This window comes from Dromiciops gliroides, chromosome 3 (genome assembly GCF_019393635.1).
Source record: "Dromiciops gliroides isolate mDroGli1 chromosome 3, mDroGli1.pri, whole genome shotgun sequence".
Lineage (NCBI taxonomy): Eukaryota > Metazoa > Chordata > Mammalia > Microbiotheria > Microbiotheriidae > Dromiciops > Dromiciops gliroides.
The window spans coordinates 255,468,654-255,490,026 of NC_057863.1; the positions used below are offsets into that span (position 1 = coordinate 255,468,654).

A 21,373-nucleotide genomic window follows, 5' to 3' on the forward strand; every position below is an offset into this window, starting at 1 on the left:
CTCAAAAGGTACTTTGAAGAAAAAATAAGGAGAGATAGAAGGAAGATATAGAGAGAGGGAAGAAAGAATGGAAAGAGAAATGAGTGAGATGCAGCAGAGTCATGAGAAAAAAGTCAACAGCCTGAAAAACCAAATTGAAAAGGAGATTAAAAAACTGTCTGATGAAAATAATTGCCTAAGAATTAGGATTGAACAAATAGAAGGTAGTGACCTTATGAGAAACCAAGACACAGTAAAGCAAATCCAATTGAATAAAAAAACAGAGGGCAATGTGAAAATATATCCTTGGAAAAACAGCTAACCTGGAAAATAAAGCCAGGAGAGATAATTTGAAAATCACTGGACTACCTGAAAACCATGACCAAAACAAGAGCTTAGACACCATCCTCCAAGAGATTGTGAGGGAAAATTGCCCTGATATTCTAGAAGCAGAAGCTAAAATAGAAATTGAAAGAATCCACTGATCACCTCCTGAAAGAGATCCCAAGAGGAAAACCTCCAGGAATATTATAGCCAAATTCCAAAACTCCCAGGTCAAGGAGAAAATATTGCAAGCACCTAGAAAAAAGGAATTCAAATACTGTGGAGCTCCAATAAAGATAAAGCAAGATCTAGCAGCTTCTACATTAAAATATCAGAGGGCATGGAATATGATATTCCAGAGGGCAAAGGAACTGGGACTACAGCCAAAAATCACATACTCATCAAATCTGAACATAATTTTGCAGGGGAAAAAATAGAATTTCAATGAAAAAGAGGGCTTTCAGGCATTTGTGATGAAAAGACCTGAATTGAATAGAAAATTTGACTTTCAAATACAAGACCCTGGAGAATAATAAAAAGGTAAACAGGAAAAAGAAATCACAAAGGGACATTAAAAGATTAAACTGTTTACAGTCATACATGAGAAAATAATACTTCCAACTCATAAGAACTTTTTCAGCAAGGAATACACAGAGGACACAGTTCTGAAATGAATATGAAGGGATGGTATTTGTAAAACATTTGTTTTTTGTATATATTTGTTTTTTGTGGAGCAAACAAGGTGGGTTTTCTGGTGTCTGGGGCCGGATTTGGACTCTGGGCCTCCTGAGACCAGGGCTGGTGCCTTGTCTACTGTGCCACCTAGCTAATCCATGATGACATCTTTAAAATAAGGGGGAGAGGTAGGAGGAATAGACTTGGGGGAGCGAAAGGGGGAAGAGAGAGGTGGAATGGGGAGAAGTAGCTCATAGGAAGGAAACAAGAAAAAAAGCCTATGGAGGGGAGGGGAAGAGGGGGAGTGAGTGAACTTCACTATCATCAGAATTGGCTCAAAGAGGGAATAACATACATACTCAAGCAGGTATAGTAATATATTTTTGCCCTGAGGAAAAGTGGGAGGAGAAGGAGATGGGGGCGGGGAGAGAAGAGGGGAAGGAGGGAAGGGAAGTTTGGGGGAGGGATCTGTAAAAAACAAAACACTTTAGAGGAAGGCGAAAATGTTCTGCATGACACCACATGTATGACATATATTGAATTGCTTGATTTCATAGGGAGAGTTGAGGGAGGGAGGAAGAAAAATTTAGAAAACAGAATTAGCTCAAAGGCCATAACCTCATCAGAGTAGGCTCAAGGAGGGAATAACACACATATCCAATAGGGAAGAGTAATCTATTTAACCTTTCAGGAAAGTAGGAAGGGAAGAGGATAATGAGGGAAGTGTGAATGAAGGGAGGGTAGAGCGGGGGAGGGGGCAGTCAGTAGCAAAACACTTATGAGGAGGATTAGGGCAACATAAGGTAGACAATTGAATAAATATCATAGGAAGGGAATGGGCTGGAGGGAAATAGTTACATTGATGGACTACAAGGTCAAAATGTATGGTACCTACTCTGCTAGGCTATTGTGAAGAAAATTCTCTGTCAAGTTCAAGGTACTATATAGAAATTGTGATGAACAGGATGCTATCAGAAAAACCTCAAAAGACCCACATGAACTGAAGAAGAGAGAAATAGACTGTATAGAAAATAACAGCATTAGTGTAAGATGATCTGCTGGGAAGCATGTTGTTATTTTCAGCAAGGCAATGATCCAATATAACTCTGAAGAACCTAGGAAAATTTCAGTACATCTACAGAGAAAGAACTGATGGTATCTGAAAACAAACTGAAACACATTTTTTTTTTGACAATTCCTTAATCTGAAGTTTTGTTTTTATCTGTTTCCACTCACAACCTAGATAAGGTAGAATTGTTTGCCATAACTATCGTATAATTTACGTTGAATTGTTTGAGTCCTTGGGGTGGGGGTGAGAAGGGAGGGGGGAAGAAAAGTTGGAACACAAAGTTTAAAGAAATTGATGTCAAAATTTGCTTTTACATGTAATTTGGAAAAATAAAAGTCTAAAATAAAGAAAAAACAATACAGTAACAACTATATACAATGTTCTCTTGGTTCTGCTCATTTTACATTTCATTGTTTTGTGCAAGTCTTTCCATGTTTTTCTAAGATTATTGAGATCATAATTTCTTATAACATAGTAGTATCCCATCACAATCATATATCACAATTTGTTCTGCCATTCCCGAATTGATGGGCATCCCTGCAATCTCTACGTCTTTGTCACCACAAAAAGAGCTGCTATACAAGAGATAGAAAGAGAAATTCCATTTAAAGTAACGGTAGATAATATAAAATACTTGGGAGTCTACTTGCCAAGACAAACCCAGGAACTCTATGAACACAACTACCAAACACTCTTCACACAAATCAAATCAGATCTAAATAATTGGAAAGATATCAATTGCTCATGGATAGGCAGAGCTAATATAGTAAAAATGACAATACTGCCTAAATTAATTTACTTATTCAGTGCCATACCAATCAGACTACCTAAAAATTATTTTATACAGCTAGAAAAAATAATAACAAAATTCATCTGGAAAAACAAAAAATCAAGAATATCCAGGGAAATAATGAAAAAAAATTCACAGGAAGGTGGGTTAGCGGTACCAAACCTGGAGCTTTACTATAAAGCGGCAGTCATCAAAACTATCTGGTACTGGCTAAAAAATAGAGTGGTAGATCAATGGAATAGGCTAGGCTCAGGAAATACAGTAGTAAATGACACTAGTAATATAGTGTTTGATAAACCCAAAGACTCCAGCTTCTGGGATAGGAACTCAGTATTTGACAAAACCTGCTGGGAAAACTGGAAGATAGTATGGCAGAAATTAGGCATAGACCAACATCTTACACCTTATACTAAAATAAGGTCAAAATGGATACATGATTTAGACATAAGAGGCGATACCATAGGTAAATTAGGAGAGAAAGGAATAGTCTACCTATCAGATCTTTGGAAAGGAAAACAGTTTTTGACCAAACAAGAGATAGAGTATATTATAAAATGCAAAATGGATGATTTTGATTATATTAAATTAAAAAATTTTTGTACAAACAGAAACAATGCATCCAAAATTGGAAGGGAGGCAGAAAGCTGGGAAACAATTTTTGAGGCCAGTGCTTCTGATAAAGGCCTCATCTCTAAAATATATAGGGAATTAAATCAAATTTATAAGAATCCAAGTCATTCCCCAATTGAGAAATGGTCAAAGGATATGAACAGGCAGTTTTCTGATGAAGAAACCAAAGCTATCTATTCCCATATGAAAAAATGCTCTAAATCTCTAATGATTAGAGAGATGCAAATTAAACAACTCTGAGGTACCACCTGACACCTATCAGATTGGCTAAAATGACAAAAAAGGAAGATAATAAATGTTGGAGAGGCTGTGGGAAAATTGGAACACTAAGGCATTGTTGGTGGAGCTGTGAGCTGATCCAACCATTCTGGAGAGCAATTTGGAATTATGCCCAAAGGGCGATAAAGCTGTGCATACCCTTTGACCCAGCAATCCCACTTTTAGGTCTTTTGCCTAAAGAAATCATGGAAGGGGGAAAGGGACCCACATGTACAAAAATATTTATAGCTGCTCTTTACGTGGTAGCAAGGAATTGGAAGTTGAGGGGGTGCCCATCAATTGGGGAATGGTTGGACAAGTTGTGGTATATGAATACAATGGAATACTATTGTGCTGTAAGAAATGATGAGCAGGAAGAGTTCAGAGAAACCTGGAGGGTCTTACGTGAGCTGATGATGAGTGAGATGAGCAGAACCAGAAGAACATTGTACACAGTATCATCAACATTGAGTGTTGACCTACTGTGATGGACTATATTCTTCTCACCAATGCAATGGTACAGAAGAGTTCCAGGGAACTCATGATAGAAGAGGATCTCCAAATCCAAGAAAGAAAAAGAAAGAAAGAACTGTGGAGTATAGATGCTGATTGAACCATATTATTTCTTTTGTTTTGGGTGCTGTTTTTTTTTTCTATTTTGAGGTTTTGCATCACTGCTCTGATTTTTTTCTCTTGTAACAGGATTAATGCAGAAATAGGATTAATGTTATTATGTGTATATATATGTATATCTATATGTATATGTATAGAGATATATATATAAAACCTATATCAGATTACCTGCTGTCTAGGGGAGGGTGGAGGGAGGGGAGGGAGGGAGAAAAATCTAAAATTGTAAAGCATGTATAAACAAAAGTTGAGAACTATCTTTACATGTAACAGAAAAAATAAAATACCTTATACATAAAAAAAGAGCTGCTATAAACATTTTAGAACATATAGATTCTTTTTCTTTTTCTCTAATTATCTTTGCAAATAGACCAAGTAGTGAGTGGTATTGCTGCATCAAATGGCATAGGTAGTTTAATATCTATTTGGACATAATTCTGGATTGTTTTCCAAAATAGTTGAATCAATTCACAATCCTACCAACAATGAATTAGTAACCAATTTTTCCACATCCTCTTCTATCATTTTAGCCAATCTGGTAGGTGTAAAATGATAGCTCAAGGTTGTTTTAATCTGTATTTCTTTAATCAATAATGATTTAGAGCATTTTTTATATAACTATAAATTATTTTTATCTCATTATAGGAAAACTGTTGAATTCCTTTGACCATTTGTCAATTGGGGAATGACTCATAATAGATTTGACAAAGTTCTTTATATATTTGAGATATGAGACCTTTATTTGATAAACTGTCTAGAAATTTTCCCCCAAATTTTCTGCTTTCCTTTTCATCTTGGCTCCATTTGTTTGTTATTTGCACAAAACATTTTAAATTTAATGTAATCAAAATTATCCATTTTTATACCTAACTGCTCTCTATCATTTATTCATAAATTATTCACATATCCATAAATCTGATAGGTAAAATATTCCATGTTCTTTTAATTTTCTTTTAAATTTACTCTTTATGTCTAGGTCATGCATCCATCCATTTTGGCTTATCTTAAATGGTGCAAGATAGTGGTCTATGTCCAGTTTCTGCCATACTATCTCCAGTTTTCCCAACAATTTTTTTACCAAATAATGAATCCTTATCCCTAAGTCTTAAGTCTTTACACTTGTCAAATACAAGGATATTATTTTTATTTGCTGCTATAAATTGTATGTTTACTCTATTCCATTGATCTACATTTCTATTTCTTAGTCAGTACCAGATAGTTTTGATAATTACTGCCTTATAATACAGTTTAAGATCTGGTACTGCTAAACCTCCTTCCTTTATGCTTTTTCCCCAATTCTTTTCTTTGATATTCTTGACATTTTTTTCAAAATGAATTTTATTATTTTGTCTAATTCATATTCAACATTATAATTACTATTGTGAATTTTCCTCCATCTCATTTTTACAGTTTTCCTTCTCAGCCTCTTTTCACCCTTTCCCAGTTACTTTATCTTCTCCCCTTATATTCTGATTTCTTATTTTGCCCATCCATTATCTATTTACCATACCCCCTGATCTTAATCTATGTGCCCTTCTAAAAACCTTCTCTTAACCCCAGGTTTTTCATCATTTTAAAAGTTCAGAAGATTTCTAAACCTCTTCAGATGTATATACTATTTCCACTTCAACCCAGATGAGAGTTAGGTTTCCATATTACCAGTCCTTCACCCCTACATACTTCGTCTATGTTAGTTCTTCCTTTCACACTCTGTTTCCGTGAGATATTTTTTCCTTTTAACCTTTTCCTACCCAAATTTGCTTTTTAGAATCACCTCATCATATACAACTCAGCTTGAGGCATTCTTTCACACTACTTTAGTAATAATAAGTTTTAAGAATACTATTGCTAACAATAACTAATAATTATTAATATTGATAACATTTTTCTATATAATAAGTAAACAGTTTTACTTTAGTCATTGCCTTATTGTCTAAGCATGAGAAATTCATTACTTAGGTTAGCCATAACTAATAAATTGGGTCAATGGTCTCTCTCAATAACCAAAGACCCTGAAGTACAGTTTTGGGGAGTACAGAGAACAAAGAACAGAGTTGAGGTAGAGAAAACAATGCAATTGGTTACAAGGCTGGCATCATAATGGGGGTGAGAACAACATGATTGTATATCTAAAGAAGAGTAAAGCTAGCACCCATGTAGGGATAGTAGCCACCCCTCTCTGTAATAGAGGAATGTTTGATTCATTTATGGGACCTGTCTGCATATTGCAGATTTTATTAGTGGACCTGAGTTAGAAAATTCCTTGTTACCTAAGAAAGTTAGTTAGGACTATAAGGCTTTCTTTAATTGTGGAGGTAAAGTTCAGGTTCAACTTATTTCTTAGAGCAGGGCTTCTTAAATTTTTTACTCACAACCCCTTTTTTGCCTAAGAAATTTTTACATGACCCTGGGTATGTAGGTATATAAAATAGGTATATATAACCTTATACTGTTGCCAAAATTTTCACAAGCCCCATATTTATTTAAATGACTCCATAGTCAAAAACCACAGTTTAAGAAACTTTGTCTTAGAGTTAGGTTCACATAAAGTTAACACCAGCTGTCTTTTCAACCAGAAGTTGAAGATATGGTAGATAACAGTTTTTCCCATTAATTTGAAGTTTAAACTAACTCAGAGGGAAATCTGTATTCATGAGCACAACTCAAGGACATAGAAAGGTGGCTTTAGGCAAATGCAGACTCAGTTATAAAAATCAATACAGCATAAGATCAATTACATTGTAGAATCAATACAATAGAAATCCATACAATAGAAACTAGAGGTAATATTAATTTTTATCTTTTCATAATGTTTAATCAGCCAGTTAGTCAATAAATATTAAGGACCTACTATGTGCCAGGTACTATGTTAAGTGTTGGAGATTTTTTAAAAAAGAGGAAAACATATTCTCTACTATTGAGGAACTCACAATCTAATGTGGGAGACAACAAGCAAACAAATATGTACAAACAAGCTATATATAGAATAAATAGGAAATAATGAACAGAGAGAAGGCACTAGAATTAAAAGGGATTGGAAAAGACTTCCTGCAGAAGATGGAATTTTATCTGGGACTTAAAAGAAGCCAGTAGTCAGAGATGAAAAAGAAGAGTATTACAGGCATAGAGGGCAGCCAGAGAAAATGCCTGTTGTTGGGAGATGCCACTAGTCACTCATGGACAAATGAGGCAGAAGTGGATGATTCGATGAAATGAGGTTCACATGTCAAGTTATCATACTGTTTCTATAACTCTCTGCTATACTTCTTTGCTTGTAACCCAGTTCCCTGGGTGTCATACATATAGTTTATTCAGTTTTTAACGGTGGCTATAACTTCAGTGTCACATTAAAGTATAGTTCTATATTTCTCTTTGCTAATCAAATCCAACATCACTTTTTTTTGGGAGGGGGGGAGGTAATGAGGGTTAAGTGACTTGCCCAGGGTCACACAGCTAGTAAGTGTCAAGTATCTGAGGGCAGATTTGAACTCAGGTCCTCCTGAATCCAGGGCCAGTGTTTTACCCACTGCACCACCTAGCTGCCCCCTCCAACATAACTTTTAAGTAGTATGCCTTCAAAAACCTTTCCTTTAATTAAAATGGATCTTGTCAGTATTTAGCACAAGTAAACATAGGTAAAGCACTTTGGAAGACTTAAAACTGTAAAAATGCTCACTACTGCCACCATCATTATTATACCTTCATCATCATTATCATATAGTAGGTACTTAATAAATGCTTGTTGACAGGAAGTCCATCCATAAAGAAATATTCTTCCTACACATTAACAATTGTGAGAAAATAATTATTAATAATGGATTTCTTGGGGTGACCCAGGAGCCCAGTTCTAGTCAGGTTTCTCTTCCCCCTACTCCCCACTTTAGAGAGGTTAATTTTTAGGAATGCAGAAATGGAGATAGACTCTTTGTGACTAGCTCAGTGAATTGAGGGGATTAAACCATACCTATCTGAATGTGCCTTTGCCCCTCAGGGCAAAGCGTCTCTCCCATTAGACCCTGATGTCATTACAGTACAGCTCATTTTAATATGGACCACCCTCAAGTCACATCGACCAATGGAATTGAATGACTCTAACCAATTAGCTTTGATCAGTGTTTGATCAGTGTGTATTGATGCTCAGCTATCAAAAGAAAATAAAAGTCAAGAACATATGAAGCTCCTGGCCCATGCCATCTTGGAACACATTCTTAATCTGTACCCTCTGTTGGTTGATGAGCACCCTCCTCTTAGAACAGGGTAGGTTGAAGCCATGTGCTCTCTCTCTCTCTCTTAGAAATATGGCGCTGGGTTTTTCTACTTGTGTTCAAGGCCACATGGTCAATACTCTTCTAATATTTAATGTTAACTAATAATAAATGATTACTATCAAAATGAGTACAAGAGCCATTATTATATAAATAGCCATTAATATATAAGTAGCAAAATTTTAGAAAACCCTATCCAGCCCCCCAATAATGTAGCAAAACAGAATTCGCCAACCACAGAAAAACAGTTAGCAACCAAAGAATTTAGATAATTCACAATTATACCTTCAGGACAAGGTATCTGCATCCAAATTAATCTTCACTAGGATTTTCTTCAGTCACAAATCCTCACCATAAGTTAGGTTCGTCTGTAGTAAAGTAACAAAGACTTCATAATACTGTTACATGTGATCTATTCTGGGGTTTAGCTTGATATTGAGACATATAGTCTGTGTTCACTTATACCATCAGAAAGATCTACTTCCTCCTTGGGAACCTCATGGTGAGGGTTAATCTAAAACTTTGCCCATTTATTAGTTTCTTCTGAATATCTGCCCTCTTCTTCCCCAAGGCTAGGTATAGATTCTCCCTTACCTTCATCCAGAGACTCAGGATTAAGAGACCTTTTCTTTCAGGTAAATTCACATTCACCATAGTTATACAAAGTTTCACTTCCCTCATATCAAGGGACCTCTAAGCCTGGAAAGACATGTATGAAATGATGTATAGGGAAGTGAGCAGAACCAAGAGAACACTGTACATAGAGAGAGCAATATTGTTCAATGAAGAACTGTGAATGACTTGCCTATTCTCAGCAATACAATGAGTCAAGACAATCCAAGACAAAGAATATTGATGAAACATACTGTCTCCATGGAAAGAATTAATTTTGATGCGACAAATTGAAGCATGCTATTATTCACATTCTTTCATTAAGTGACAAATATGGTGATGTTTTGCATGATCATATATATATGGCCTGTATCAGATTGTTTGCTTCCTCGGGGCCTTGGGGATGGGGGAGGGGAGTGAGGGAAGGAGGGATAGAAATTGGAACAAAAAAATAAAAAGTATTTAATTTGGAAAAGTGGGGGTGTGTGTGCTGAGAGGGGTACAGGAGATATATATGTATTTATACACACAGACATAAATATATATGTTGTGCATTTATGAGTTATTTAGGTCTTATTTATATAGTAATTATATTTAAACAAATTTGTCATATAAACTATGTAAATTGATATGTATATGTTATTTATAAAACAATTATTTAAGGATTTAAAGTACTAAGCTATATGTATTAGAATTATATCTAAGGGGCAGCTAGGTGGCACAGTGAATAGAGCACTGGCCCTGGATTCAGGAGGACCTGAGTTCAAATCCAGCCTCAGACATTTAACACTAGCTGTGTGACTCTGGGCAAGTCATTTAACCCCAATTGCCTGACAAAAACAACAACAACAACAACAACAACAACAAAAAACCAAAACCAAAACCAAAAAAAGAATTATATCTAGGTATATCTAAATGTAATAATGTAGAAAATTTACATTATATATGTCATATGTGTATATGTGTATATTATATCTATGTTTGAGATATATATGTATATATAATTATATATCACAAATAAAATTTTAAAATGTTAAAAGAAGAACCTCTGAGCAATTCTGCCCCAAGGTTTCCCAAATTCTTTTTGGGAAGGGATTTTCTTAATTTAAGGAAAAGGAGACCTGTCAATTGAGGAGGAAGACAGCCATTTCTTGAGGGTATATGAAATACTGTGAAGGTTGATAGGACCACAAATAAAAGCAATCTGTCTTTAGGTAAATCTTTCCATAGACTGAATCCAAGAACTTGCTAAACCAGAGCACTATTCTCCTCCCTAGGATGGCATTGGCTTATTGTAGACATAGTTTCTGGGAGGTAAGGCACCCAACTCTGATACCCCCAGTGACAAAGTCATGGTTTCAAGCATTCAATAATGCAGTCCCCTTGAAGATGGCACAGGAATAGGAAAATCTACAGACAATCAGTCTTTGCCCTCCTTTATGATGAAGTGGGTATCCTAATTAGAGGCAATGATGCAGGGAGGGGTATATAAAATGGCAAGTTATATGGGATCTCCGTTGGAGGCTGCCACTATGGTAGACTTGGCTAGAATTGTAATGTCACATTTAAAATAGGTATCGACTGCAATAAGAACAAATGTCTTTTCTTGAGGTGGAGGAAGTGAGACAGTATAATTATTTTGCCAGTCATAAACTATGAAGGGTTATGGCAGATTAGTTTTTCAGAGGCAAATGATCCAATTGGCATGAGGAGCATCACTGGGTAGAAGTAGATGTCTTCTGCTTAGGGAGCTGTGATCACAACAACAAAGTATCATGGCCCCTATGTCCACATTGATAATGAAACCACTCCAAGACCTCTGACATTCTGGTGAGGGCATCAGCTTGGTCGTTCAGTTCAGCAGATGGCATATTTCTGATAAGTAATGACACACCTAAAAAACAATTGTATGCTAGATAGGCTCTCACAAAATTCATCCATTGACAAATGGTCCATACTACAAGAAGGAAAGCCTTTGGCTATTTGGTCCTCTTCTCCCCAGGTCCTAGACCATTTGGCCAGACTCATGACCATAACCCAGGTCAGTATACACAGAGACTTTATCTAACTCTACCTTCAAGGATCTCTCACATACCAGCCTCATGACATGGATGGGAGCTAAGATACCCATCCCTTTGGGTATCCATATTAACAGATTATTATTTACCAAAATCTTGTTGCATATGTTTTCCCTAATAGGTAGAATTTCTGGTCGATCTGGATAAAGGTAGCCCTCAGGATTGAGAACTTTATAAACCAATTAGGCTAGGAGAGGAAGCAGGTTGTTGGAGTTGGAGATGGGGACCAAAGTCTCCAGCAAATTCACATTGTTCATAAAAGATACTAACACTCAAGGGGCCTAGCCAAGAACAATTCTGAACTTATCAATTTTATTTAATGATAGAGTCTTCCTATATCATCATCAGTCAACTCACATTATTGAACTCTAAATGAAGGCTGATGATACAAGCTCATATTATTCATTCACTAGAACCTAGGATCCAGTAACATGAGGAACTGCTTTTCTAAGATGCTATAGTGAATTGTTACATTGGGGAGCTTGTTCCTCCAGAAGCTTATGGTAATTTGGTCAGACCACCCTTATGTTGGCTCCAAAGGCACCATTCAGCCTGATCTTTATGGAACTCTAGAGACCTCCAAAAACATGGGCTTCTGGGATCACATGGGCCAAAGTAGTGGGTATTGTTGGATCATCTCTTCTAGGTATTCTAAGAGTATAGGATATTTTAAACATCATTTAAAAGAGGTAGACTTTTAAATGATTAAATAAATGAGGGATATCATAATGGCCAGGTAGGAAATGTGGGTCCTCCAAAACCCAGAAAATCCTATAAATAATCTGGGCTTCTTTTTTAGAATGTGGGGAAGTAAGTGCCAATAGTTTATAATGGATTACACCTGAAATCATTGGGTTTCTCCCATCTACTTTATTACCCAAATTTGATTAAGCAGGCTGGACCCTGGCTTTTTTTAGGGTTGATCTGCCACCTTTTGTCCTTCAAATGATCCATATGTTCTAGAGCTTCTCCTAACATGGCCTTATTAGAAGGGGTGTTCAGGGAGGACAAGCACTTCTTGTGGGAGGGTTTGCCAAGTGTTTTTCAAGGCTGCTCATCCACCTTTATTTGAGGTCATATTATTGTAATTGTGCCAATAAATCACTTTAGTAACCACTGATTATTATTGATTCAATTCTCACAAAAAGAATGATTATCAGAATAATGAGTACACTGGGAATAGACAAATGGGACATAAAAGTTCCATCAATCCTTCTGATTTCTGAATAGTCAAAGGCTAACTCTCCCCCCCCCCAAAATCAAAGATCTCTTTTCCAGAAAATGAATCTATTTAGTAAGCTAACCAGGGTTACAGAGACAGAAGTCAAATCAACTTCCAAGAAAGTGGTAGCAGGTATCAGTGAGGAAAAAAAAACCCAACAACCCCAAATGGAATTCTTATTGTTAAATCTAATGATTTTAATGATTAAGATAGACCGACCACCCTTGCTTATAGACTGGAATTCTGGATGTCATTCCTCTTTCCCTTCTCTCAATGTGGTGCTCAAAACCCCCCAGAAGGACCAAAAGAGAGTCAAAAAGGATTGGTAGACACTCGCCATCAGTTGGTGGTGTTAAGTCATGGCAAAAAGCTGTGTAAACCGAGACACCAAGGAAAGTTTGTTGACACAGAAAAAGGGAAATACAAGATAACAGAGCAGCTATTGACTTAACAGCTTTCTAGGCACATCCTCAGTAGGGTAATACATAGGCATTTTGTGAATCTTTACCACTTGGATTCCTCCATTCATTTGTTGTTTTTTTGTTTGTTTTTGGTTTTGCTTTTATTTTTTTGTGGGGCAAAGTGACTTGCCCAGGGTCACACAGCTAGTAAATGTCAAGTGTCTGAGGCCGGATTTGAACTCAGGTCCTCCTGAATCCAGGGCCAGTGCTTTATCTACTGCACCACCTAGCTGCCCCTGGTTCCTTCATTCTTATCACCACCAACTAATTTTAAGATATTAGCAGGCACCTTCTCTTTTCCCCCCTTCTATCCCAATTTTCAGTGCAGCATGTACATGGTTCACTGGGAATACATCACAGATGGAGAGTATCTACCAATCTCTTGGACCAGGACAAGTTCTGGCTGCTATGTTTTTGAGGTTTCTTCACTACATTTTCCGCACCATCTTCCTTTTTTGTTCTTTTTCTTTTTAAGCTTTGTTTCCCCTTATGATCTTTCTGGGGGTTTTGGGAACCAAATTGAAAGAAGGGAAAGAGGACTGACATCCAGACTTCCAGTCTATAACCAAGGATGGTAGCTCTATCTTTCTTAATCATTCAAATCATTAGATTTAACAAGAACTCCATTTTGGGCTATGTTTTTTTTTCTAGATTTAAAAGCATCTTCCTCTCCTTTCTTTAATATTATTGAGACACTGGCTAAATTCTGTCCATCTTTCACAAACTTTTTCAAAGATGATCCTCTATTAGTAGCTCTCATTTTTCTTTTCTTTTCTTTTCTTTTCTTTTCTTTTCTTTTCTTTTCTTTTCTTTTTTAGTGAGGCAATTGGGGTTAAGTGACTTGCCCAGGGTCACACAGCTAGTAAGTGTTAAGTGTCTGAGGCCAGATTTGAACTCAGGTATTCCTGACTCCAGGGCCGGTGCTCTATCCACTGCACCACCTAGCTGCCCCAGTTCTCTCATTTCTAAGACTAATTATGACTGTTAGTACAAGGCTTTTCTCAATTCCAGTTTTTCTAACCAAAAATTTGATGGTAGATACTAATTTAAAAGGTACATGTAAAATTCTTTAGCTTGACTTTCAATTATTTTTATTTCTCTTGATATTTACCAAAGGGCAGGAACTTGAAGTTGATAAAAAGGCAGGACCTCTTCACTTATCAAGTACAACTGGGTGCCAATTTGTGAGGGGCTTTACATTGCTAAACAAAGAAGTTTGTATTTGATCCTAGAAACTATTGTTTCTAGAGTCACTAGAACCTCTTGAGCAGGGAATCACATAATCAGACTCTTACTTGAGGAATATCACATGGGTATTTGTATGGATAGTAAATTGAAGAGAGAATAAATTTGAGAAAGGGAGCTCAATTAAGAAACTATTGAGGGGCAGCTAGGTGGTGCAATGGATAGAGCACCAGCCCTGGAGTCAGGAGTACCTGAGTTCAAATCCAGCCTCAGACACTTAATACTTACTAGCTGTGTGACCCTGGGCAAGTCACTTAACCCCAATTGCCTCACTAAAAGAAAAAAAAAGAAACTATTGAAATAGTCTAGGCAAGAGTTGATGCAGAGCTGGACTTGGGTGGTATTTCTCTGAGGGTGAGATCTTGATCTTTATATACTCCACAGTGCCTTATATATAGTAGTTGTTCAAGAAATATTTAAGTGATTGAAACTTAATGGCCTACAATGTGTTAAAATATTTCTGATGGACTAGTAAGAAAGCAAATTAGAAGAATTGAAATACAATAACTGTCTATAATATTTTGAAATGGACACTTCTTAATACTGTAAATGTTTGGAGTGTTCACTTTATATTTAGTTAACCTTTTCTAAAATAATGAATTATTTATAAATATAAATTATATATAAATACTTCCTTATCAAACTGACTAGATAGCCTAAAAACATTTATATGTTTAACATTCATAGACTCATAGATTTTCAACTGATGCCCTGAATAAGTTGTTACTTGCCCAAGATCACATAGTAGGTAAGTGACAAAGCTTAGATTCAAACACTACCCCCTGAGATTAAAATCCAGGGTCCTTTTTATTTCATTTTTTATTCCACAAGATTTTTTTTCTGTGAACACTTGATTTTAATTGAGCTAATATATGTATTAATTTAGAATTCACAAGGATACCACATGTATTTTGTAGGTGTTTCACTATCATTTAGTTTTTGCTAATGAGAACATAAAGTTTTGCTGAGATTACTATTCCCAAAATAGGCAGAAATAGTTTTATTGTATTAGTCTAAAATTTATGTAACTTTTAACAATGAGAAGTTCTAAAAATGCTTCATAAGTAAATCATAAACCCTGATGTAAGCTTTTATCACTTCATGACTGTGTTATTACAATAATCTGGTCTGCGTGTCTTCATTCTAATCCATCCTCCACTCAGATAGACGTCAAACTGATTGTCTTAAACCATAATTATATCAGCCCCCTAGTCAATAAACTCCATCAACTTCCTACTGTGTGCCGGATCAAGTACAAATTCTCTGTTTGGCTATTAAAGACCTCATCCTACCTTTCTGGTTTTCTTACATCTTACACCCTCATATACTCTGTGATCCAGTGAAATTCACCTCCTTGCTGGTCCTCATATACAAAACACTTGGTTCCCCAACTCCAAACCTTTCACTGGTTGTCTCCCATTCCTGAAACACTCCCTCATCTATGCCAGCTAGCTTCACTGGCTTTCCTCAAGTCTCAGCTAAAGTCCTATCATCTACAAGAATTCTTGTCCAGTCTTCCTTTACCTTAGAGCCTTCTCTTTAAAATAATTTCCCTTTCCTCACACTCAGTGGCTTCGTTCTAACTTCTTGAGGAAAATTTTACTTGTATCTTAATATATGACTCTTGTCTAAGATATTTGAAAGGATATAGTAAGAGTTCTATGGTCATGATATAACTCAAAGTAAAGGACAGTTAATTTTCACACACACAAAGGAATGATAAGCAAAACCTTTTACAACATACATGGATTAGAACTAGATTCTCAGTTAACAACACTGTTAACACTCAGTAAAAATTACTCTTAAAATCTGCTGAGGGGGCAGCTAGGTGGTACAGTTTATAAAGCACCGGCCCTGGATTCAGGAGGACTTGAGTTCAGTCCTCCTTAACCTTAGAGCCTTCTCTTTAAAATTATTTTCAATTTGCTTTGTATATGTCCTGATTATATATTTTGCCTCCCCTGTTACACTGTGAGCTCTTTAGGAGAAGGTACTCCCCGCCTCCTTTTCTTTTAATCCTCAGTTTTTAGCAGAGTGCTTGGAACATAACTGTTTAAAAATGATTATGACTGTTGACTAAATAGAAGAATAGCAGAAAAGTATTGAATAATTCATTAAAGACAATGGCATGGGTTTTGATGGCAAGGAAAACTAAAGACCACATTTTAGGAGATGGCTATTTTGTTAGTCTGTCAATAAACATTTATTAATTTCCTACTATAATAGTTTGGGTTTTGAAGAAAGGCAACAGACAGAACTTGGACTCTAGGGGATCACAATCTAATAAGCTAAACAAATGCAAACAACTATGTATAAACAAGCCATATACAGGATAAATAAAAAGTAATCAGGGACAGGAGCTCAGCTGATTCCTGGGCAGTGGTATTTCTTCGGCAGTATGAAGGATGGATCAGAAGACAGAGGACAGAGATGGAATGACCTGAAGAGAGCCTCTTGAAATAATGCAAGAGACCTGGGGAGCTTCCATTGATAAATGGCTGGTTTCCTTTTATTGGAGTGTTCCTTCAAATGAAAAATAACCCTTTGAAAACCATCCAAGATTATCAGAAAAAAATATGGAAACATATTTACCTTACAAATTAATGGAAACTACTTTACCTTTGTACTGGATCCATTTCAATACACATTGGTGTTAAAAAAAACTACAAACAATTTACTTTTGCTAAAATTGCAGACAAAATAGCACACAAAGTTTTCATGCTTCCACTTCAACCAGATGTGTTAAAAACAGTGAAAGAATCCTATAAATATCTACAAACTAAATTTTAGACTTGCCTTGTTATAATCTAATGCAGAATCTGCAGGATGTCATGAAAAAGCAATTTTACAAGCCCAAAATGGGGAAACAATTCAATTGTTCAAGTTTGTACATCAATACTATTTGAAGCCACATATATAACCCTCTATAGGAAGAATCCTGACACAAATTCGGGTGAAATTATCCATGAATTAAGAGAGGACTTTGTCAAATTTGATAATGAATTCTTGAGTCTTTTGTCACCCCTACCTACCTTGTCACTAAGAGCTGTGAAGAATATTTGGGAAAAGTTCCTACAAAATTTTTCATCAGAGAACATGTCCAAAATGCAGGAAACATCAGAAGTTATCAGAATTAGAATAACCCTTCTTGAGAAATTTCCAGAGCTTCAGGAGTATGGAAAAGGAGAAAGCATCATTAAAAAGGCCTTATGAATGTCTTCAGTTTCTGCCCTTTTATGTAATAATGAAGAGGATGTCATCCTAAATTTAGGAAATGGAGAAGTCCATCTACGAAAAGGAGATAACACCGTCATTTTCCCACCATTGCTGCACTATGACCCAGAAATCTTTGAACAGCCTGAGGAGTTTAAGTTTGATCATTTTGTAGAAGATGGCAAAGAGAAAACTACCTTTTTCAAAAGGGGACAAAAGGTGCCTTATTTCCTAACACTCTTTGGATCTGGAATCAGCAAATGTCCTGGTCGATTCTTCGCGATGTTAGAGATGAAGCAGTTCCTGATTCTTCGGTTTATGTATTTTGATGTAGAATTAATTGAAGACAAACCTCAACTACAATTCACAAATTCCCTTTTTTTTTTTTTAGGTATACAGCCTCCTCTTCTGTCAGATATTTCTTTTAGGTACAAGATAAGATGTTAAAAAAAAAAGAGGAGGAAAAAAGACATTTGCCTCCAAATAATGATGTCTTTCCCCTCCCCCACCCGTTTTTGGTTGTTATTTCTAGGAATGAAATTGTGCTTTTCTTCTTGTTTTATTTTTTTAAACATGCTTCCATGTTGGGGGGGGGGGGGCTTTCATTCTATGATACCAAGACATCTGGTCAGTCCAGTTAAAAAAACAAACATGTAGTCCAGTTTTAGAGCTGCCATTATGATGCCAAAACATCCTGATGACTGTCTCATTCCTTCTTCATATGTTGTTTAATGTATTAATCACCATGTATACCTTTAGACTATCTACAATATGATAACAGAAATATTATTGAAGATTTCATGTGTTCTGGTGCTTAAAGACCAATGTGTGACATAATCTATGACAGAACAATGAGTATTCAGACACAGATCACACCAAACATATTAAAATATAGTTCTGTTACTCATGTGAAAAGTCCCCCATGAAAATTGCTGGCTAATTGGTGTCAGGAGTGGACACTACCAACAAATTTAAAAAAAAAAACTCAAACAAATTATTTAACTTGTGATATTAGATGAAAATATCCTCTTTATATACAATATCAATTATACTTTCATTGCCTGGGTATCCTTTCATTAAATGGGTTCTGCAGAAGATTAATGCTTCAATTTCATGTCAATATTTCATCATTTGAAAATGTTTTATTTCTTTTTATTTATTGCTGCTGTCCATTCATGACCACTTGGTGACCCCATTTGTGATTTTCTTGGCAAAGATACTAGAGTGATTTGCCATTTCCTTCTTCAGTTCATTTTACAGATGAGGAAACTGAGGTAAACAGGGCTAAGTGACTTGCCCAGGGCCACAGAACTAGTTAAGTGTCTGAGGCCAAATTTGAACTCAGGTCTTTCTGATTCCAGGCCCAGCACTCCATCCACTGTTCCTTTCCAATCTGACAATATGATTGAACCCCAAACGGAAGGCTTCATCCATCTGACATGTCTTATTTATTCTAGATAATTTAGAACATAAGAAAAGGTTTAGTGTTAGCATAAAATAGCATGTAAATTACAAATATGAACATATTTAACAATATCCATGATTATCATTTTGCTTCATGTTGATCAACTACGAATAGCAGGCAATTCCTGTAAATGACAGCAATTTATATTAGTTTTACAGAAATCTAACATTGAGACCATTCAATTTAGTTAAATCTAGCCATGTGGTTGGATTGTGGTTCATTCCTAATGAGCTTACCTTGGTGAGAGAGGGGTCCCTTTTCTTACACTCAGTGGCTTCATTCTAACTTCTTAAGGAAAATTTTACTTGTATCTTAATATATGACTCTTGTCTAAGATATTTGAAAGGATATAGTAAGAGTTCTTAGGGCATGATATAACTCAAAGCAAAGGGCAGTTAATTTTCACACAAACACACAAAGGAATGATAAGCAAAACCTTTTACAACATATATTATTAGATGGATTAGAATTAGATTCTCAGTTAACAACACTGTTAACACTCAGTAAAAATTACTCTTAAAATCTACTGAGAGGCCAATACTTTTTGGGGTGGGGGGAGAGTGGGGCAATGAGGGTTAAATGGCTTTCCCAGGGTCACACAGCTAGTACGTGTCAAGTGACTGAGGCCAGATTTGAACTGAGGTCTTCCTGAATCCAGGGCCGGTGCTTTATCCACTGTGCCACCTAGCTGCCCCAAGAGGCCAATACTTAAATGTCAAAATAACATAAAACAACTTTAGTAATGTACTGTTTGATAAACCCAAAGACTCCAGCTTCTGGGATAGGAACTCAGTGTTTGGCAAAAACTGCTGGGAAAACTGGAAGACAGTATGGTAGAAATTAGGTATAGACCAACATCTTACACCTTATACTAAAATAAGGTCAAAATGGGTACATGAGTTAGACATAAAAGGTGATACCATAGGCAAATTAGGAGAGAAAAGAATAGTTTATCTCTCATATCTATGGAGAGGAGAAGAATTTATGACCAAATAAGAGATAGAAAATGTTATAAAATGCAAAATGGATGCTTTTGATTACATTAAATTTAAAAAGGTTTTGTACAAACAGAAGCAATGCATCCAAAATTAGAAGGGAGGCAGAAATCTGGGAAACAATTTTTATAGCAAGTGTTTCTGACAAAGGCCTCATTTCTAAAATATATCGGGAACTAAATCAAATTTATAAGAATCCAAGTCATTACCCAATTGAGAAATGGTCAAAAGATATGAACAGGCAGTTTTCTGATGAAAAAATCAAAGCTATCTGTTGCCATATGAAAAAATTCTCTAAATCACTATTGATTAGAGAAATGCAAATTAAAACAACTCTGAGGTACCACCTGACACCTATCAAATTGGCTAATATGACAAAAAAGGAAAATAATAAATGTTGGAAAAGCTGTGAAAAATTGGAACACTAATGCATTGTTAGTGGAGCTGTGAACTGATCTAACCGTTCTGGAGAGCAATTTGGAATTATGCCCAATGGGCTATAAAGCTGTGCATACCCTTTGACCCGACAATACCACTATTGGGTCTTTTTTCCGAAGAGATCATAAAAAATGGAAAAGGACCCACATGTACAAAAAATATTTATAGCTGCTCTTTTTTGTGGTGGCAAGGAATTGGAAATTGAGGGGCTGCCCCTCAACTGGGGAATGGCTAAACAAATTGTGGTATATGAATGTAATGGAATTCTATTGTGCTGTAAGAAACAATGAGCAGGCTGATTTCAGAGATACCTGGAAAGACTTGCATGAACTGATGATGAGTAAGATGAGAAAACCAGGAGAACATTATATACATTATCATCAACATTATGTGTTGATCAACTGTGATAGACTTGATTTTTCTCAGCAAGGTACAAGATAGTTCCAAATGACTCATGAAGGAAAAGGCTTTCCAAATCCAGAAAAAAAAAGCCAACAACTGTGGAATATGGATGCAGATCAAACCATACTATTTCTTTCAGTTTTGGTGGTGTTCTTTTTCTGTTTTGAGGTTTTTTTCTTTTTGCTCTGATTCATCTCGTATAACATAACTAATGCAGAAATATGTTTAATGTGATTGTACATATATAACCTATATCAGATTACTTGCTGTCTTGGGGAGGGGGGAGAGAGGGGAGAGAGGGAGAAAAATTTGAAATTGGAAATCTTATACAAACAAATGTTGAAAACTATCTCTACATGTAACTGGAAAATAATAAAATACTTTAATAATTTAAAAATAAAATAAAATTACTTTCTTCAAAAGATAACATAAAACAATTTACAGTATTGCTAATTAGCCATTTGACAAATAACCCAATGTTGAACTAACCTTGCATTACAGTATAAATTCAATTTGGTTGTACTGTATAATCTGTTAAATATGTTATTGTAGCCTCTTTGCTAATAGTTTATTTAATATTTTTGCATCATTGTCCGTTAAGGCTATTGTGGCATATAGATTC

At 35.8% G+C, this 21,373-nt stretch overlaps 1 protein-coding gene across 1 annotated transcript in view; it reads left to right on the plus strand.

The window, feature by feature from the left end:
- Nucleotides 1–21,373, plus strand: part of LOC122747428 (cytochrome P450 7B1-like) — a 123,457-nt gene that overhangs the window by 79,712 nt on the left and 22,372 nt on the right. Inside the window, 4 exon segments of the mRNA XM_043993452.1 lie at nt 16,708–16,794; nt 16,796–16,890; nt 17,169–17,428; nt 17,462–17,842. Of these exon segments, the coding sequence (XP_043849387.1) occupies nt 16,708–16,794; nt 16,796–16,890; nt 17,169–17,428; nt 17,462–17,842 (823 nt within the window).